Raw genomic sequence first — 14985 nt, 5'->3', positions numbered from 1 at the left:
AGCCGTCTTGGGAATATCCTCAGCTCTAATCTTTATCTGATAATAGCCAGAGCGGAGATCAATCTTGGAAAATACTTTGGCCCCGAATAGCTGATCAAACAGAATATCAATCCGGGGAAGATGATATTTATTCTTGATTGTGACGGCATTTAGAAGTCTATAGTCCACACACAACCTGAGGCTTTCATCCTTCTTTTTCACAAAAAGTGCAGGACAGCCCCAGGGTGACTTGCTAGGACGGATGTAGCCCTTATCAAGCAATTGCTGCAATTGTTTCTTTAGCTCTGCTAGCTCATTGGGTGGAATCCGGTAAGGTCTCCTAGATATCGGTGCCGTACCCGGTTGCAATTCAATGGCAAATTCCACATCACGGTCCGGTGGCATCCCGGGTAGATCCTCTGGAAAAACATCCGGGTACTCACGCACCACTGGTATGTCAGCCAAAACCTTGCCCTCAGTGTGATTCACAGTGGAAGTCGTTGACTCAATGTTCTTTAAAGACAAGGTCATAGACTCTTGGTCAGATAATTTTATGTGCACCGAATGTGCATTAGTGTCCAAAAGAACTCCTTGTTCCTTCATCCAGTTCATGCCAAGTATAATATCCACTCTTTGAGTTGGGAGTACTATAAGATGTGCTATAAATCCTTTTCCTTGTAACTGGAGAGGTACTCTCCTGACAACTTGGTTAGTAATTAATTGACCCCCGGGCGAATGAATATTGTATGGATTTGGCATGTTCTCTATTTTCAATCCCAGCCTAATGGCGCACTCCTTGCTAATGAACGTATGAGATGCCCCAGAGTCAAACAATATAGTGACGGAATGATCGTTTACAGAAAAAGTACCCGCCATCACCGGAGCTCCCTCAGGAATACCCTCGAGGGTGGTGTAGTGCACTTGCCCAGGCTTGAAGTGGGCCACACTCTGCTTCTGACCCTGTTGACTTGATTGCTGGCCTTGCTTGGTTGGCATTGGACAGTTCTGTGCAAAATGACCCAGTTGTCCGCAGTTGTAACACAGAAACAGGTTGGGGCGCAACCCCGGCTGCTGCACCCAGACCTTCTGCTCATTCTGCTGAGGAGCAGGAGGCCTGACCGTCCCCTGTGGCTGAGTGTACTGAGGGGGCATGTATCCCCACTGTTGCTGTGGCTGGTGCTGAAAAGGGGCTCGCTGTGGGCCCGACTGCACCAAGCGAAACCTCTGAGGGGCACTGCTAGAAGATCCCGCTGCCGGCGCCTTTCTCTTTTTTTCTGCCTTGTGAGCTAGGTGGGCGTCCTCCTGTATGATAGCCCCATTGACTAGCTCACTTAAACTGTCGAACCTGACCATCGCCAAGCGATCCTGGAGCTTGGTACTGAGCCCCTGCCTGAAACAGGCCTGCTTCTTCTCATCAGTGTCCACATGGTACCCAGCATACTATGAGAGAGTGTTGAATGCTTGGGAGTACTGTAGTACACTGTTATTGCCCTGCTTCAGGGCCAAGAACTCGGTGAGCTTCCTGCGAATAACCCCTGCAGGAATATGATGCGCTCTGAAGGCTTCCTTGAACTGTACCCAAGTGAAACGGGTGTCCGCGGGGAACATTGCCACATGATTGTCCCACCATGTGCGTGCTGGGCCCTTAAGCTACTGAGCGGCAAATCCTGCCTTGTCCCCATCATTGTACTGGTGCAGGGTGAATTTGGACTCGAGAGTCTGAAGCTAGCTGTCTGGCTCCAGCGGTTCATCCGCCTTATGGAAGAGCGGTGGTTGAGTAGCCAGAAACTCTGGATATCCAGGAGCAGGCGGCTGGTGGTGATGTCCAGGCTGCAGCGCTCTGCCCTGCGCCACAAGCTCACGGAGGAGTGCTGTCTACTCATCGCGCCCAGTGAGCATGGCCGCAATGGCCTGGGCCAACTCAGGAGGGTTCAGTGGTTCTCCCATTCTGCATTCAACCATGACGAGGTTAGTTCCATCATCCAGATAAATTAAGACAAAATCGATAGCAACTAATCCTTGCTAGTCATGGCACAATGCAGAATGTAGGGCTTCAAAACAATTCTGAATGATGCTTGTAGGCGGGGCCAGGCGATCGATCGGCGCCACCAATTGGTCTGACCGAGCTGCCCTGGTCCAGCCGAAAATGGTACGGCGGACCGTCCGCAGCACATGGGCGGACCGTCCGCTTTACCAAAATCCTAGCTGACCGGACTGTCCGCGGAGAGTCTGCGGACCGTCCGCCGTGCGCACTGTCAACCAGATTCAGTTCCACCCGGCTCTGGTAAATTTTTCTCAATGTCCGGCGGACCGTCCGCGGGTCCCAACCAGACTGTCCGCTGAACATGACTTCAACTACGCGACAGTGCCTCCGGTCCGGCCGACGACACTCTCGCAGCCTTTCACGCCCCCCTACCAACCCTCTCGATCCGTACGTCATCTACGAAGGTCCTTAGGATCGTAGACTCACACCCCCATCAACTCCTACGGAAATACCCAAAAACACTACAAAAATGAGACGCATGCTCGCCCTACGCTCAAAATCCATTTTATATTTTCAGAAAAACTTGAATTTAGTCGTGCCTGTACCACCCTCGGTGCGTTTCGGCTCTGATACCAGCTGTGACAGAACCGCCAAATTAAAACTCTAATCAAGCGTAATGACCGTCACTTGAACACATCAGGCTCATTAGCTTAACGGCTTAATTTGGCGATCCTTTCGCAACCCACGTCCCGATCGAAACATCACCGAAAGACCCACACGAAGGTGGGCGCCGATGGTACAAGCACGACACATATTTGAAAATGCAACAAATATACATGAGACTTTACCTTAAGTTTTACAAACCAAGTTCGAATCCTACATAATTTATAAACTATGCATTACTGAAATCCGGGTTCATCTAGAGGAAAGAGCCTACAACTACCAAAAGTGTGCCCTAGGGAGATCCCCAACTAATCATCTGGCTCCACAACCTCCCAACCCTCAGCGTCCCGGCGGATGAACTTGGCGCAGCAAGGGCAGAAGTCTATGTCCGCGTGTCCTGAAATAATGTTGGCAACAAACCCTGAGTATTCTAATACTCAACAAGGCTTACCCGACCGGTGGGTATAACTTAGCCCACATAGCTAGACATGCAAGGCTTTTGGCTGGGGGTTAATTTTTGCAGAAAAAGCATCTAGGGATGAATCCTTACTTTCAATATTTTAGCCACAAGTTTTATATGGAAAGACCCTCATCTAATGTTGGCATATCTACTCAATCATGTTGGAGCAATACAATAATGGTTCAAAATAGTTCCATCATTTATCACTAACACTCCTAAATCATTTCTACGAGGTGACAAAGAGATCAAGGCGCTCATAACCGCGAGACACGGCGGATCGATCCGATTTAACCTTGCAAGGTGGACCTAACCAACACGACACGTATAAGCCCCGTCGGACCACACACACCAACCCTTCCCCTCCCCGCCTCGAACTACAGGACCGCCCCACCATCATATGGTCAGCCGAGCTCAACATGAGACCACCAAAAGTAATACATGCATCCTCATTTCTCTGCGACTACTCGACTACCCCAGGAGGTGAGATGGAGTCCTGTACTTTCGAAACAAGGCAATACTAGGCTTACCGGTTTCGACTACCTCCTACTCCTGGCATGCGGTTAGTACAATTCAATCCCCGATCAACACTGCCACAACGACCGGTCCTTAAACGACACAGACGGGGCTAAGGCACCCAGAAACCCTGTCCTGCTGCCATCCCTAAACATTCTCATCATTCTCCGTCCGGTCTAAATTTTCCATATCAACATCAATAACTCATGTACTGGAATATGAATATACATATATTCTACCGGAATCATTAAGCATAGAACTTATATCGTCCTATACATACTAGTACAACTCAGGGAATCCTATGGATCATGCAACTAGGGTTCCAAACAATTCCTGAACTTAATGCACAAGTAGTAGAAACATACATAGGTGTCATAATTTAAAATACTAGGATGTGCACCGGGGCTTGCCTTGCGCCTGCTGCTCAACACGGGGGTCAGACGGGCCTTGGGCCGAGTGCTCACACCTTTCTTCTTGGGCTTGCGTCGTCTGCTCTTGTGGTGTCGCGATCACCTCAAAGATGGCGCCCTCAGAAGCGGATGCTACACGTATGCATATGAAATAAATGAGTGCAACCCAAAAATATAACTAGTTTACTTTAACTGAAATACCCTGCGGACTGTCCGCGCCCAAGTGGCGGACTGTCCGCCGTACTATCCTACCAACCCGTCAGAGGCAACAACGTCTCTGGAACTCTTTCCCATTCTACCTGCGGACTGTCCGGCCACCCCTGGCGGACCGTCCGCAGTTCAAGTACTCAATCCACCAGAGACGAAAACGTCTCTGGACAATTTCCTAGACTCTACTGCGGACTGTCCGCGCCCAAGTGGCGGACCATCCGCAGTTCACCCCTGCGAACCTCCAGAGACGACATCGTCTCTGGAACAAATTCAAGCCTCAACGGCGGACCGTCCGCTCCCCTATAGCGGACTGTCCGCAGTAAACCCTGCTGAAACAACCAGAGGCAACATTGTCTCTGGACAAAAACTAACCTGACCGGCGGACCGTCCGCGCCTCCCAGGCGGACCGTCCGCGATACCTAACCTCTGACCCTCGCCCCAGGCGGCAGCAAGGGCGGCGGCGACGGCGGCGGCCGTGCTCCGGCGCCGGCGACACGCCATGAAGGGGGAAATAGACTGGGAAGCACAAGGAACTCACCACGAATTCATTCCCACGGTCGGTTCGAGCGGAGGACGACCGGGGAGGCGGATCGGCGGTGGAACTAAGCTTCAACACCTCCAATGGCGTCCGGCGGTGGTGGGAAGGATTCCGGCCGTGAGGAGCCGGTCTGGAGGTTTGGGAAAGTGGAGGAGGGCTAGGGAATATACTCACGCAAGGAATCGAGTTAGGATGGCCGGAGAAGGGAGATCGAGGGGAGGGGGCGACGTCGAGGCGAGCGGGCGAGCTTCGCTCGGCTCTGGACGAAATGAGAAAGAAGAGAGAACTGACCAGCGGGTCCCACATCCGTCCAGATAAATATCTGGCGATGCCTCGCGGACTGTCCGTCAGTCTCGGGCGGACTGTCCGCGAGTCAGGTGTTACACAACTGCAGCAGCGCTTGGCCAGCGGCAGAGGCGCGAGAGCCGCCAGCAGGAGCAGCAACGCACCTGGGTCAGCAGCGGAGGGCAGCGAAGCAGCACATGGCAGAGCAGCAGGGCAACAATGGTGCGTAACAAGGAAGAGGCTTGACCGGACAAGGAATAGGTGAAGATAAGGAAGTGAGAAGGAAATAAAAAAAGAGAAAAAAAGAAGGGGAAAGAGAAATAAAATGAAGAGAAAAAACTGAGAGAAGGGAAGAAAATTAAGAACGAAAGGGAAAAAAAGAAACTAAGGGTAGTATAGTCATTTGACCATTTCTATGTATATTAAATAACTAGGCGGAGCCGTTTTTTCAAACGATTTTCAAAACAACTTCAGCTCCACCAAAAAAGCCGCTCCACCAGAAAAAACAGAGCCGGAGCCGTTTTTGGAGGAGCCAGAGCCCTGCCAAACAGACTCGAAGTGTTAGAATCCACTCCTCTGCCCGTGTTTGTGGTTTTTACTGTAGTTTGCAGATCTCTACAATTATGAATTGACACTATTGGTCAACACCATCAAGCTAGATGGAGGGAAGATACTCATCATAGAAAGGGAATAAACTGTCTGCTTACAATTGGTTTACATCTGATCTACCTAGTGCCCTGGTTTAACAGTGAGAGCACCCTTCAATCAGGGTTTACCTAACCGTCGGTAACCGGTCCGGTTTGACCGGTTACCGGTCAAACCGGACCGGACCGGTTCCGGTTTGGTCCGGTATGAAACCGGTCCAAATTCAAAATTTAAATTTAAATTAAAAAAATGAAAAATTCTCAAAAAATTCCTAAAAATACTTCAAGGTGCGATGAATCTAATGGTGTCAAATTTTCTCAAAAATTCGTTCATTTAGTATAGTTTGCGGGGATTTGAAGTTAAACAAAAAAACATGCATACAAAAGTATACAAATATAATGTAAAAATAGTACAAAAGAGGATTGGAGGGTTCATTTAGACTAAAATATGTTATACAAACATTTATTTAGTATACTTTGCGGGCATTTGAATTTAAATAAAAAAAGAAAAAAATTTGAATTTGACTGGTTACCAGTCAACCCGACCGGTTACCGGTCAAACCGGCCGGTAAACCGGTCTAACCGGCCGGTATACCGGTCCGAACCGTTTCAACGGGGGAATTTGAATTCAAATTTCCGTTTGATCGGTTCCGACCGGTAACCGGACTAACCGGTCCGGTTAGCCGGAACCGGAGGCCGGCGGTTAGGGGCGACCGGTCGGATATTTTAACCCTGCCTTCAATACGTTCTGTGGCCTAGGCTGCTAGTGCTAACTAAACAAGTAACGCTATTCTCTACCCAACAAGAAAGCAAGCAAATGTCATCTGTACATTAGCAGGCGAGTAACCATCATTGACATTTCTTCTCGACAAGATGTGGTTTCAGATTTCTAGCAATCGATCATCTGCAGATAAAAGAAAATACTACACGCTCATGATGCCATGATGATCCTCATGAAGATTGTTTTCTGGGGTTTCTGTCCACATGTATATACTTGCACTTCACAACTTCAGCATGGTAACTGCTCAGTCAATTGCGGGTTAGATATATAGCCAGATCAGGATCTGAAAGTCTGAAACATCATATAAGGATCCTTCACTTGATCTGCAAGTGCAGGGGTGTCGCATGTCTAAGCACACGAGGAACCAGTGGGTGACCAGTGGTCGTCCATACATTCCAGTGCCCTATAAAACAATATGTTCCTGATGGCACATAAAACACTAGCCACCCAGGGACATCTCACCAAGCTGCCCTCAATCCTCATTTATATCGCGTCGGCTTCGTTCTGTTTACTTCTCAAATCTGCAACAAGTTTGCATGTCTTCAAGAAAGCATCTAGCAGCTGCATGCAAGGCAACCATGTTAAATGTGTGTGATGTTCTGTATATTAAACTGGTTATTGCAAAATATATGGAATTTCCAACTTTAATATGGATAACTCCTAGCAAGACTGGCAACAAAATTCTTACATATCATCTTGGGTTGAGAACTCAGTAAATAATTAGGTGAACAGAAGAGACAGATATTTAAGAAAAATTAGCATTTTATATGGGATTGGCACATGGTACTTACACCAGGATGATGCTGCAGCGTAGGAGAGTAGCGATCAAGAGTTAAATATATCTTTTGAAGAAGACTTAAATGTGCATTTATCTTGTCGCCCAATATGACAACCTGAAAAACAGAATGATATCAGAGATGTTGCCCAATGAACTTATAATATTATGCATCACATATTTTTTGCAAGCAAACAGAAATTTAATTCAATTACCTTGGCTTCAGCCTTTTGGAGCTCAGAACGTCTTGTTTCAAGCATTTGTTTATACCAGAGCCCTATTTTTGTTAGTACCACGGTTTGTCTGACCATGTGGCTGCAATGATCACTCAAATCCTCTGACCTGAATTGACCAATAAAATGAAAAACTTATATTGGATTCTTGTTTTTGAAAAGGAAATAAAACTACCTGGGAAGAAAGTGTAAGGAAGATTAGCAGACCTGTTTTCAGTTCTTTCTACTGACAATTTTTTCTCAATCTCCACAAATTCTTGTGATAACTTCATAATAGATACTAAAATGCACTCCAGCTGCTTTTCCTGCTCTTTCTTAGTGAGACTACTACTATGATTCACATTTTTCTTGTCAATTTCCTTGAGGACACCTGATTCAATCTCTAAGCTTGAGTTCAGTTTCACAAGTTCATCATACTTCAAATCGTGCCCATTTGATCTTCTTGGTGATGAGCGAGGCTCCACTTCAATATCACGAAGAACAATTTCTGTACTCTCTTGCTTGATGACTTCAGGATCTTCCTGGTGATTCTGGATCAAACGCCCCTTTTCTAGCTCTGCTAACTTCTCCTTTAACCTGTGATTTTCTTCATTGTATAAACACAATGCCTTATCCTTTTCAGAGATTACACATTCAAGTGAAGACACTTTTGCACTAAAATTCATTGCAGCACTATCCATGTTGTCCTTAGAATCATCAAGCAATTGTTTTGTAACAGCTTGGTACAGCCCATCTCTAACATCGCCTACAATTCGGAGGTCCTCGTACTCTTCCCTAATTTTGTCAATTTGTTTCAGGAGCTCTTCTTCTGATGACAACTGAAGAGACAGTTCTGTACTGGCTTCAGACAGATGGGATGATAATGCCTTAACATCCTTCATCTTATCTGCAAGCAATCCTCGTAGATGCTGGTTTTCATAGTACAAAGCATCTATTCTGCTTGTCAGTCTGCATCTTTCACCGAGCTCATCATGGGTCATGCAGATCGCAGGTACCTTTATATTCTTGTAAATGATCTGGTCCATTCTTGAAATGATCTCCGGAATTTTCTTTCTCAGAGGCTCAAATTCCACGTCATTCTTAAGAGAATGCGACCCCTTCTCCCTTTTGAACCTGAACAGTTCTTCTGTCTTCTCTTGCAATGCTGATTCGTGCATCCTTTTCAGTTTGCTGATCTCAGACTTAAAATAGCTTATCACTTCATCTCTAGACATACCATTGAGATGGCGAAAGTCAGATTTTTCTGAGATGACATCCTTTGCACCAAATGATTTTTGCTTTCTGAAACTCTTACTGTCCTCGGCACGTGGAGAACGATCCTCTTTTGTTTTCTTTCCAAAGAAAGTGTACTTCCACCTGTTGCTCCTACTGCCTGAACTTTCATGCTTGCTGTTAGAAATATGTGCTTCTGGTACTGAAGGCAGTAACAGCTTACAAAGAGCACCAAGGTCTTCGCGCATCGCGGCAAATTGAGAAATCGCCTCCTTCCAGTTCCTGCTCATGGTGTTTGTGATGTTAATTTGCTCATACAGCCTCCTCTCTAGCTCCTCCTGCAGGCCACTGACACACTCCCCGATCGTGGCACCAAAGACTTCCAATTGCAGCTCATGCTCCCACTGGAGATCAGACGCCGACGCGTTGACCGATCCATGCATCTCTCTCGCCTGTCGGAACACGGCACCCATGAGCTGCTTCAGGGCTTTGAACCTCTCATCTAACTCAATCAGCATGACATCAAGCGACATGCCCAGGTGCGCGCCACCGATCACACGGCCGTTGTCCGGCAAGGCATAGTTCTCGAGGCCGGTGACACCCCCCTTGAGCTTGCCGAGCTGCGCATCGATCTCCATCCTCATCAGGTCCAGGCACTCGGCGGACCTGGCCTGCGCATTCGCGTCGAAGAGGTACCGGTTGGAGCGCGCCGCCGCCGCCGCTCGGTCGAGCCATTCTGACGAAGAGTAGTTATCGGGGCTGGAGCTGGAATGGATGGAGAGCAGCCTGGGCGTCAGCGCCGGCGAGTCCTCGGATGTCACTGAGCCGCTGCTGAATCTCGTCGAGCAGGGCCCTGTGGTGTCGAGGAAGGAGTAGGCGCCGTTGTCGGCGTGGGGTTGAAGCAGCGTGACGCCGGATGGACTGGATGATCTTCTGAGCAGCGGGTTCGTTCTCTCGCTCAGGACCTGCAGCAAGTTTGGTTTCAGAATTCAGAGTTTCAGTTCAGTGCTGGAGATTCCATGGAACAAATATGCACATGCACAATCACAAGTCGGCGCAAGTGACGGGATCAGCGCAGGTATGAAAAAATATGATCGAAATGGAACCACGGGCTCGAAGGTCAAAACAAGATGGCATGCTTAAAAATCCACTGGAAATGAAACCCAGAAACAGACGTGTGCAGTTCCTGTCCTTTTGAACCGAAGTTTTTGATGGATCAAACAGGTACGACGGTTCTGATGAAACGTCGTTCTAATGAACACCAGGATTAGCGGTTGTTTGACAAATGTTTCAGAAAACAGCAGATGGTTAAATCTTCGAATCGAACAGCCAATTCGAACCAAACAACACTTACCACCAACAGCGGACCATCATGTTCAAACGCATACCAACACAGACTGAACTAATCAATCGAGTCAGGATTAACAGGCAGGAACACGCAGTAACGAGAATTGCGCGTGCGTGGTGGGAGAGAGGAGAGGCGGGATCGGGTCGGGACGGGTCGCTTACCGGCCGGGGCGCCTCCATGGCTGCTCCGTCCCCGCTCGCCGCCAGCACGGGTCTCCACTACAGCCACGGCAAGTCGGCAACAGGTAGTAACCGCCAACGAGTCGCGAGAGACAAGGCTGCAGAGGATAAGAGGCGGAGGACGAGGCACGAGTGGGAGACCGGGGCGGCGACAGCGACGGCGACGGGGACGGAAAGGAAAGGAGTGAAGCGGGGTCAGAGCAGTAGTGCGCGCGACAGGGACGCGCCAGGGGGTGTACCCCGCCCCGCGTGCGATCAGCAGCAGGACGGCAGCCGAGAGGGACGAGGCGGGCAGGGAGGGAGCAGTTGAGGGAGGCGGCGGGCCGCGGGCGGGCGTGGCGGCAGCGGAGAGGGCCGCGGCCGCTGGCCTCCGGCGTGGAGTCGCGAGCGGCCAGAGGCAGCGAGACAGCGCGCGCCGTTGCTGACGTCGGCGGCGCGGGGCCCCGGCTAGGCAGGCTGGGATCGTACGCCACCAGGGCCGTGGCGGGCGGGCGGGTGGCGGCAGCGGCAGGCGGGCCGTGCGCCGTCGGGGACCGTTGGATCGAGGGGGCTCCCAGGTTAGGCGGGGGAGATGGTGACCGGCACCGGAGCCCAGAGGGGGAGCCGTTACGGGTTGGAGAGGTGATCATCTCATACTGCGTGACATGGCTTTTGGTTTTTGTGCTGGAACTTCAGATGCAATGCAATGCAACGGGACATTATCGATGTTATTTTAGTAGGAGGTGATGGAGTTACGTGAAGACGTGTTTAACTGATTCCAGATGAGAACAAGCAATAAAAAATGAAAATTAAAAGGAATGTGACACAGGGGGATGCCATGATCTGTATAGCCGTATAGGTCGCCGCTTGTCAGTTGACGCATGGACAATACAAAAGTGGCCAGTGAATGGGCAGGGGCAAGCATTTTAAGACAATAGCAATGCAAGTATTTTGTTTTCCATAATTGAAGCTGTACTAGTTTTACAATTTGGACCCGTTCTTGGATTGGATAATCACACTTTTGCAAACCCCCCTCCCAACTCTCTGCGCCCCTCCCCTTGGATGTTGATCTAATGACCCAAATTGAAATTTCCATAGTTTGCACGGAGAGGTTGATTTGCACCTGATATATGTTCCCTTTTTTTAAATTCGGCAATGCAAGCGACTGTACGTAGATCAGACGCCGTCAGGAGAAACGCTGCCTCGCTGCCTGCTCAAACAGCCATGTTTTAAACATTTAAAGTCACCAGGATTCATATACGTACGACCTCGACAGAGACACTTCTGAAATGGAAATGTAGAAAAGCACTGCACTGCGAATCTAAACGGCTGTAGGTTACATGCTCCACGCATCATGTGATAGTGGAAGCTATAAGTTGCTTGCGTGATCTTATGATTCTCACCAAGAACACTTTTATTGCAATTTTACACCACCACAACAATCATTCATCATTCAATCCCAATAATGTATCTGTGCCTCCTCTTGGCATTAACTCGCAGCAAAACAATCATAACGCCTGCTAAATAATCAGACCCTAGTAAATTAGTAAACCTCGACATGCCATTGCTTGTTCTTCTTGAGCTGCGACAGCTTCTGCTCCCAGCTCTCCCCTCTCTGCTCCGCCACCTTCTTGAGGGTGTCCTGAATCCCAGGCATCATTCCCTTCAAACCACAGAAGTAGATGTGAGCACCACCATCCAGAAGCTTGAAAATCTCATCGCTGTACTCCTCGATCTTGTCCTGGACGTACATCTTGCCGCCGCTCCTGTTCTTCTGCTCCCTGCTGAGGGCTTTGTCATACCTACAGAATTAAAGCAAAGACTCGGTTATATTATACGAATATGTTGGGCATGAGTACTTCAGTGATGCTGCACTCTCAAATCGTAAACAGATTGTATACAATTATGCAAACTGACAAGTGCCTAAGTCAACCACAAAATAGCATCAGCAAATGAAATCAGGTGTTTAGATGGAAGAGGTTATACCTGAAATTGTCTGGGTACTGCTTAAGATAGCTTGTGAACTCTTCGTCATAGAGAAGGCTGTCTGAGTTAGCAACACCAAGGAAAAGCCAAGCCAGGCCACCGAATCTGTAGTTCGGAACATCTTCCATGAACATGCGGCGCAGATACCCACGGAACGGGGCAACACCGGTACCAGTGGCAATCATGATATGTGTTGCGTTTGGATCCTCCTCAGGTAGAAGCATTATTTTGCCAGAGGGACCTAAACACATGATGAAATCACATGAGATGCTTTGAGGCTAAAACATCCATCACCTTCCATAAATTAATATGATAGAACACAAGAATAGAAGTAGTGCCATATCTGAGAGCTAATTAGGAAAGAAAGCATTTCTTTTCTGAAAGGAAAAAAATACTCTAGTTGTTGCATACTATATGAGTAATCAGAAGTCTTTAAAAGATGCCATATAAGTCTAACGATACGTGGGACAAAACAAGACAGATATAAAGTGCAGGGTCATAGTCATTTTTACAGAGACACGTCAAAGCTTGTTGTGATGACTAGTGTTTCAGTGGCATGTTCTGCACATAGTTGTATCACAACGTTGCAAAGCGCAAAACTGTGACACCGAAAACGACCTCCTGTTTCTTATGCTTCAGAAGCAGGTTTTTTTTCCTGCTATGTACCCTTCTAAAGAATCTAAGAACTAAGAAATGGATGATCTACCATGTGAATTTCATGGAGTACAATAAGTAAAAGAACTAAATGACTACCATTGTGATTAGGGGGCTCTCATAGAACACCGTAACCACAGAACCTTTACATCCATCAGGAAGTTACCTGTCAACTGAATCTTGTCCCCAGGTTTTGCGTTGCATAGGAAGTTACTGCAGACACCATTCTTTGAGGGGTCTTCCTTGCCAGTTTCAGGATCATAATAAACTGCACGGCGGACACACAAACTTCCGGTTCGTCCATCAAAGTTATCTCCATACCTAGTCGATGCAATTGAATAAAGCCGGACATTATGTGGGGCTCCAGGCTTTTTCGGGTTTTCTCCCTACAGATAAAAGTGCAATCAAGGTTCAGAGAGTTGTGAATGTGAAGAGAAAATATGATGTAAAAGAGATGAATAAAGTATTGATACTTTACGATTAATTGAAAGCAATTTTGCTGCATGCTAAGTGATTCACAGCCTTTTTTTCCCCTAGCCTAGCCCTGCAGTGTGTTCAATGGCAGACTGAAAATAATGTCTACAGAACTAAAACGAACATCAGCATGGCTGTCTTTATGTATAGAGTATAGTATATTTTACACCATCCACAAGTAAATTTGGTTGTTTGTTAACTAATAATATGAGGGGAAACCAAGTATGAGCAAAACTAATGCATGTGTCCTCAGGCAAAGGAAATGATTTAGAGGGAGGAAAACTTACAGGAGGAATCACACCGAAACTCTGGCCCTCCCAGTAAGGCACATTGCCACCATGGTCAATGACGATATGGCAAGTCTCCCCTGGAGCCTTGGGACCTACAATCCTCTCCACCGAGAGAATGGTGGCCGTGTAGGGCTCCTTCGGCTTGTATGTGTTGAGGGGCGGCTCCTTTGTGCCCTCCAAGTTGAGTGGCGTGACAGAGACCTTGCTCTTGCTCGCCTGCTGGACCGACATGCAAAGCACCTTGTTCGCGTGCCTGGGCCGCATTGCCTTGCTCTCCCAGGCCAATGTGCCATCCACCCATGATTTGTTGCTGAAGCTAACATTGCTGTTGCCCTAGAGCACAATAAAAAGGCCAAATTTAACACACCATTATCGGCTCATCGCCTGGATGCTGTGAGTTCAGGATCATCAGCATAAATGGAGTACAAGATCGCTATCAAGTTCAGTAGCAAGTGCTCTGAATTTGTGAAGGTGCCCATGGACATGCATGGCTGATAAGCCATGAACTAATCTGCGCACTAAAACAGCACCTGCCGAGATCTTGCAGCACTACCTGGCATTTTTTTAGGAAAATACCTGGCATTTTTTAACTGCTCCCTTTTGGAATCAATCTGCCAATTTCTCTAGTCAACTAGCCCACCGAATCGCGAGGGTTCCCCCAAAAGAGCCGCGCATTAACGAATTTCAGCACAGACGGGCACTGAGGCACGCACCTTGATCCCGGAGCTCCCGACGCCGCGATCCGAGCCGAAGACCGGCGCCGAGACAGCCACCTGCAGGCCAGCAAGAGAAAGAAAGACCGAATCAGCACGACGCGCAAGCAGGAAGCGGCGGGATCGCACGGATGGGAGGGTGGCGCGCGTACCCGGGACGCAGCAGCAGCGGTCGCCATGATCGGTCGCGAGGAAGGGCTCCGGGTTTTGATCTGAGGACGGACGGGGAGGAGAGGAGGGACTAGGGAGGCGGGTTTATAGAGGGGGAAGGGGGAGCACAAGTGAGCTCTTGAGGTGACGGAAGGGGCGACTTGTCTTGCTTGCCCTGCTGGCTGCTGCTGCTCGCGATTAGACCATTTGCTCTCTGCTCCTTGGGGAGGGCTGCAGGGTTGATTAGCAGCTAATACTCCATCAGCCGCTAAACTTTATTTTATTGGATCCAGTTAGCAGCTAAACTTTTGTGCTCTTGATGGGGATGGTATCACTAATCTAATCCGGATTCGATCAGCCAGCCTTACGCAGGCGCCGAGAGTTTGCCCCGGCTTTGGGATTGGCCGCTGGAGTCGGCTAAGCGGCTGCTCGCGTGCTCCCGTTGGCTGCTGAAACTGAAACGGCCCTTTGTGGGGTGTCAAGGGACGGGGGACACCTTGGCTCGGATCACACGGGTCAAAAGAC

At 48.6% G+C, this 14985-nt stretch overlaps 2 protein-coding genes across 2 annotated transcripts; both read right to left on the bottom strand.

Annotated features, from left to right (window-relative positions):
* Positions 1-5698: 5698 nt before the first annotated feature.
* On the bottom strand, positions 5699-10571 carry LOC120649544 (WPP domain-associated protein-like). Its single transcript, XM_039926362.1, has 6 exons — positions 10197-10571; positions 7683-9652; positions 7458-7584; positions 7259-7360; positions 6423-7028; positions 5699-5801 (listed from the first exon to the last, which is right to left on the bottom strand). The coding sequence occupies exons 1-5, from the start codon at positions 10212-10214 to the stop codon at positions 6951-6953; spliced, it is 2295 nt and encodes a 764-aa protein (XP_039782296.1). The 5' UTR covers positions 10215-10571; the 3' UTR covers positions 5699-5801; positions 6423-6950.
* Positions 10572-11569: 998 nt separating this feature from the next.
* On the bottom strand, positions 11570-14679 carry LOC120649541 (ferredoxin--NADP reductase, root isozyme, chloroplastic). Its single transcript, XM_039926360.1, has 6 exons — positions 14463-14679; positions 14311-14370; positions 13595-13930; positions 13000-13219; positions 12180-12420; positions 11570-11995 (listed from the first exon to the last, which is right to left on the bottom strand). The coding sequence occupies exons 1-6, from the start codon at positions 14487-14489 to the stop codon at positions 11737-11739; spliced, it is 1143 nt and encodes a 380-aa protein (XP_039782294.1). The 5' UTR covers positions 14490-14679; the 3' UTR covers positions 11570-11736.
* Between the last annotated feature and the right edge of the window lie 306 nt (positions 14680-14985).

Source organism: Panicum virgatum, chromosome 9K (genome assembly GCF_016808335.1).
Source record: "Panicum virgatum strain AP13 chromosome 9K, P.virgatum_v5, whole genome shotgun sequence".
NCBI classification, from domain to species: Eukaryota; Viridiplantae; Streptophyta; class Magnoliopsida; order Poales; family Poaceae; genus Panicum; species Panicum virgatum.
The sequence above is the reverse complement of the archived record's forward strand: the minus strand, read 5'-3'. Positions and strand labels throughout refer to the sequence as shown.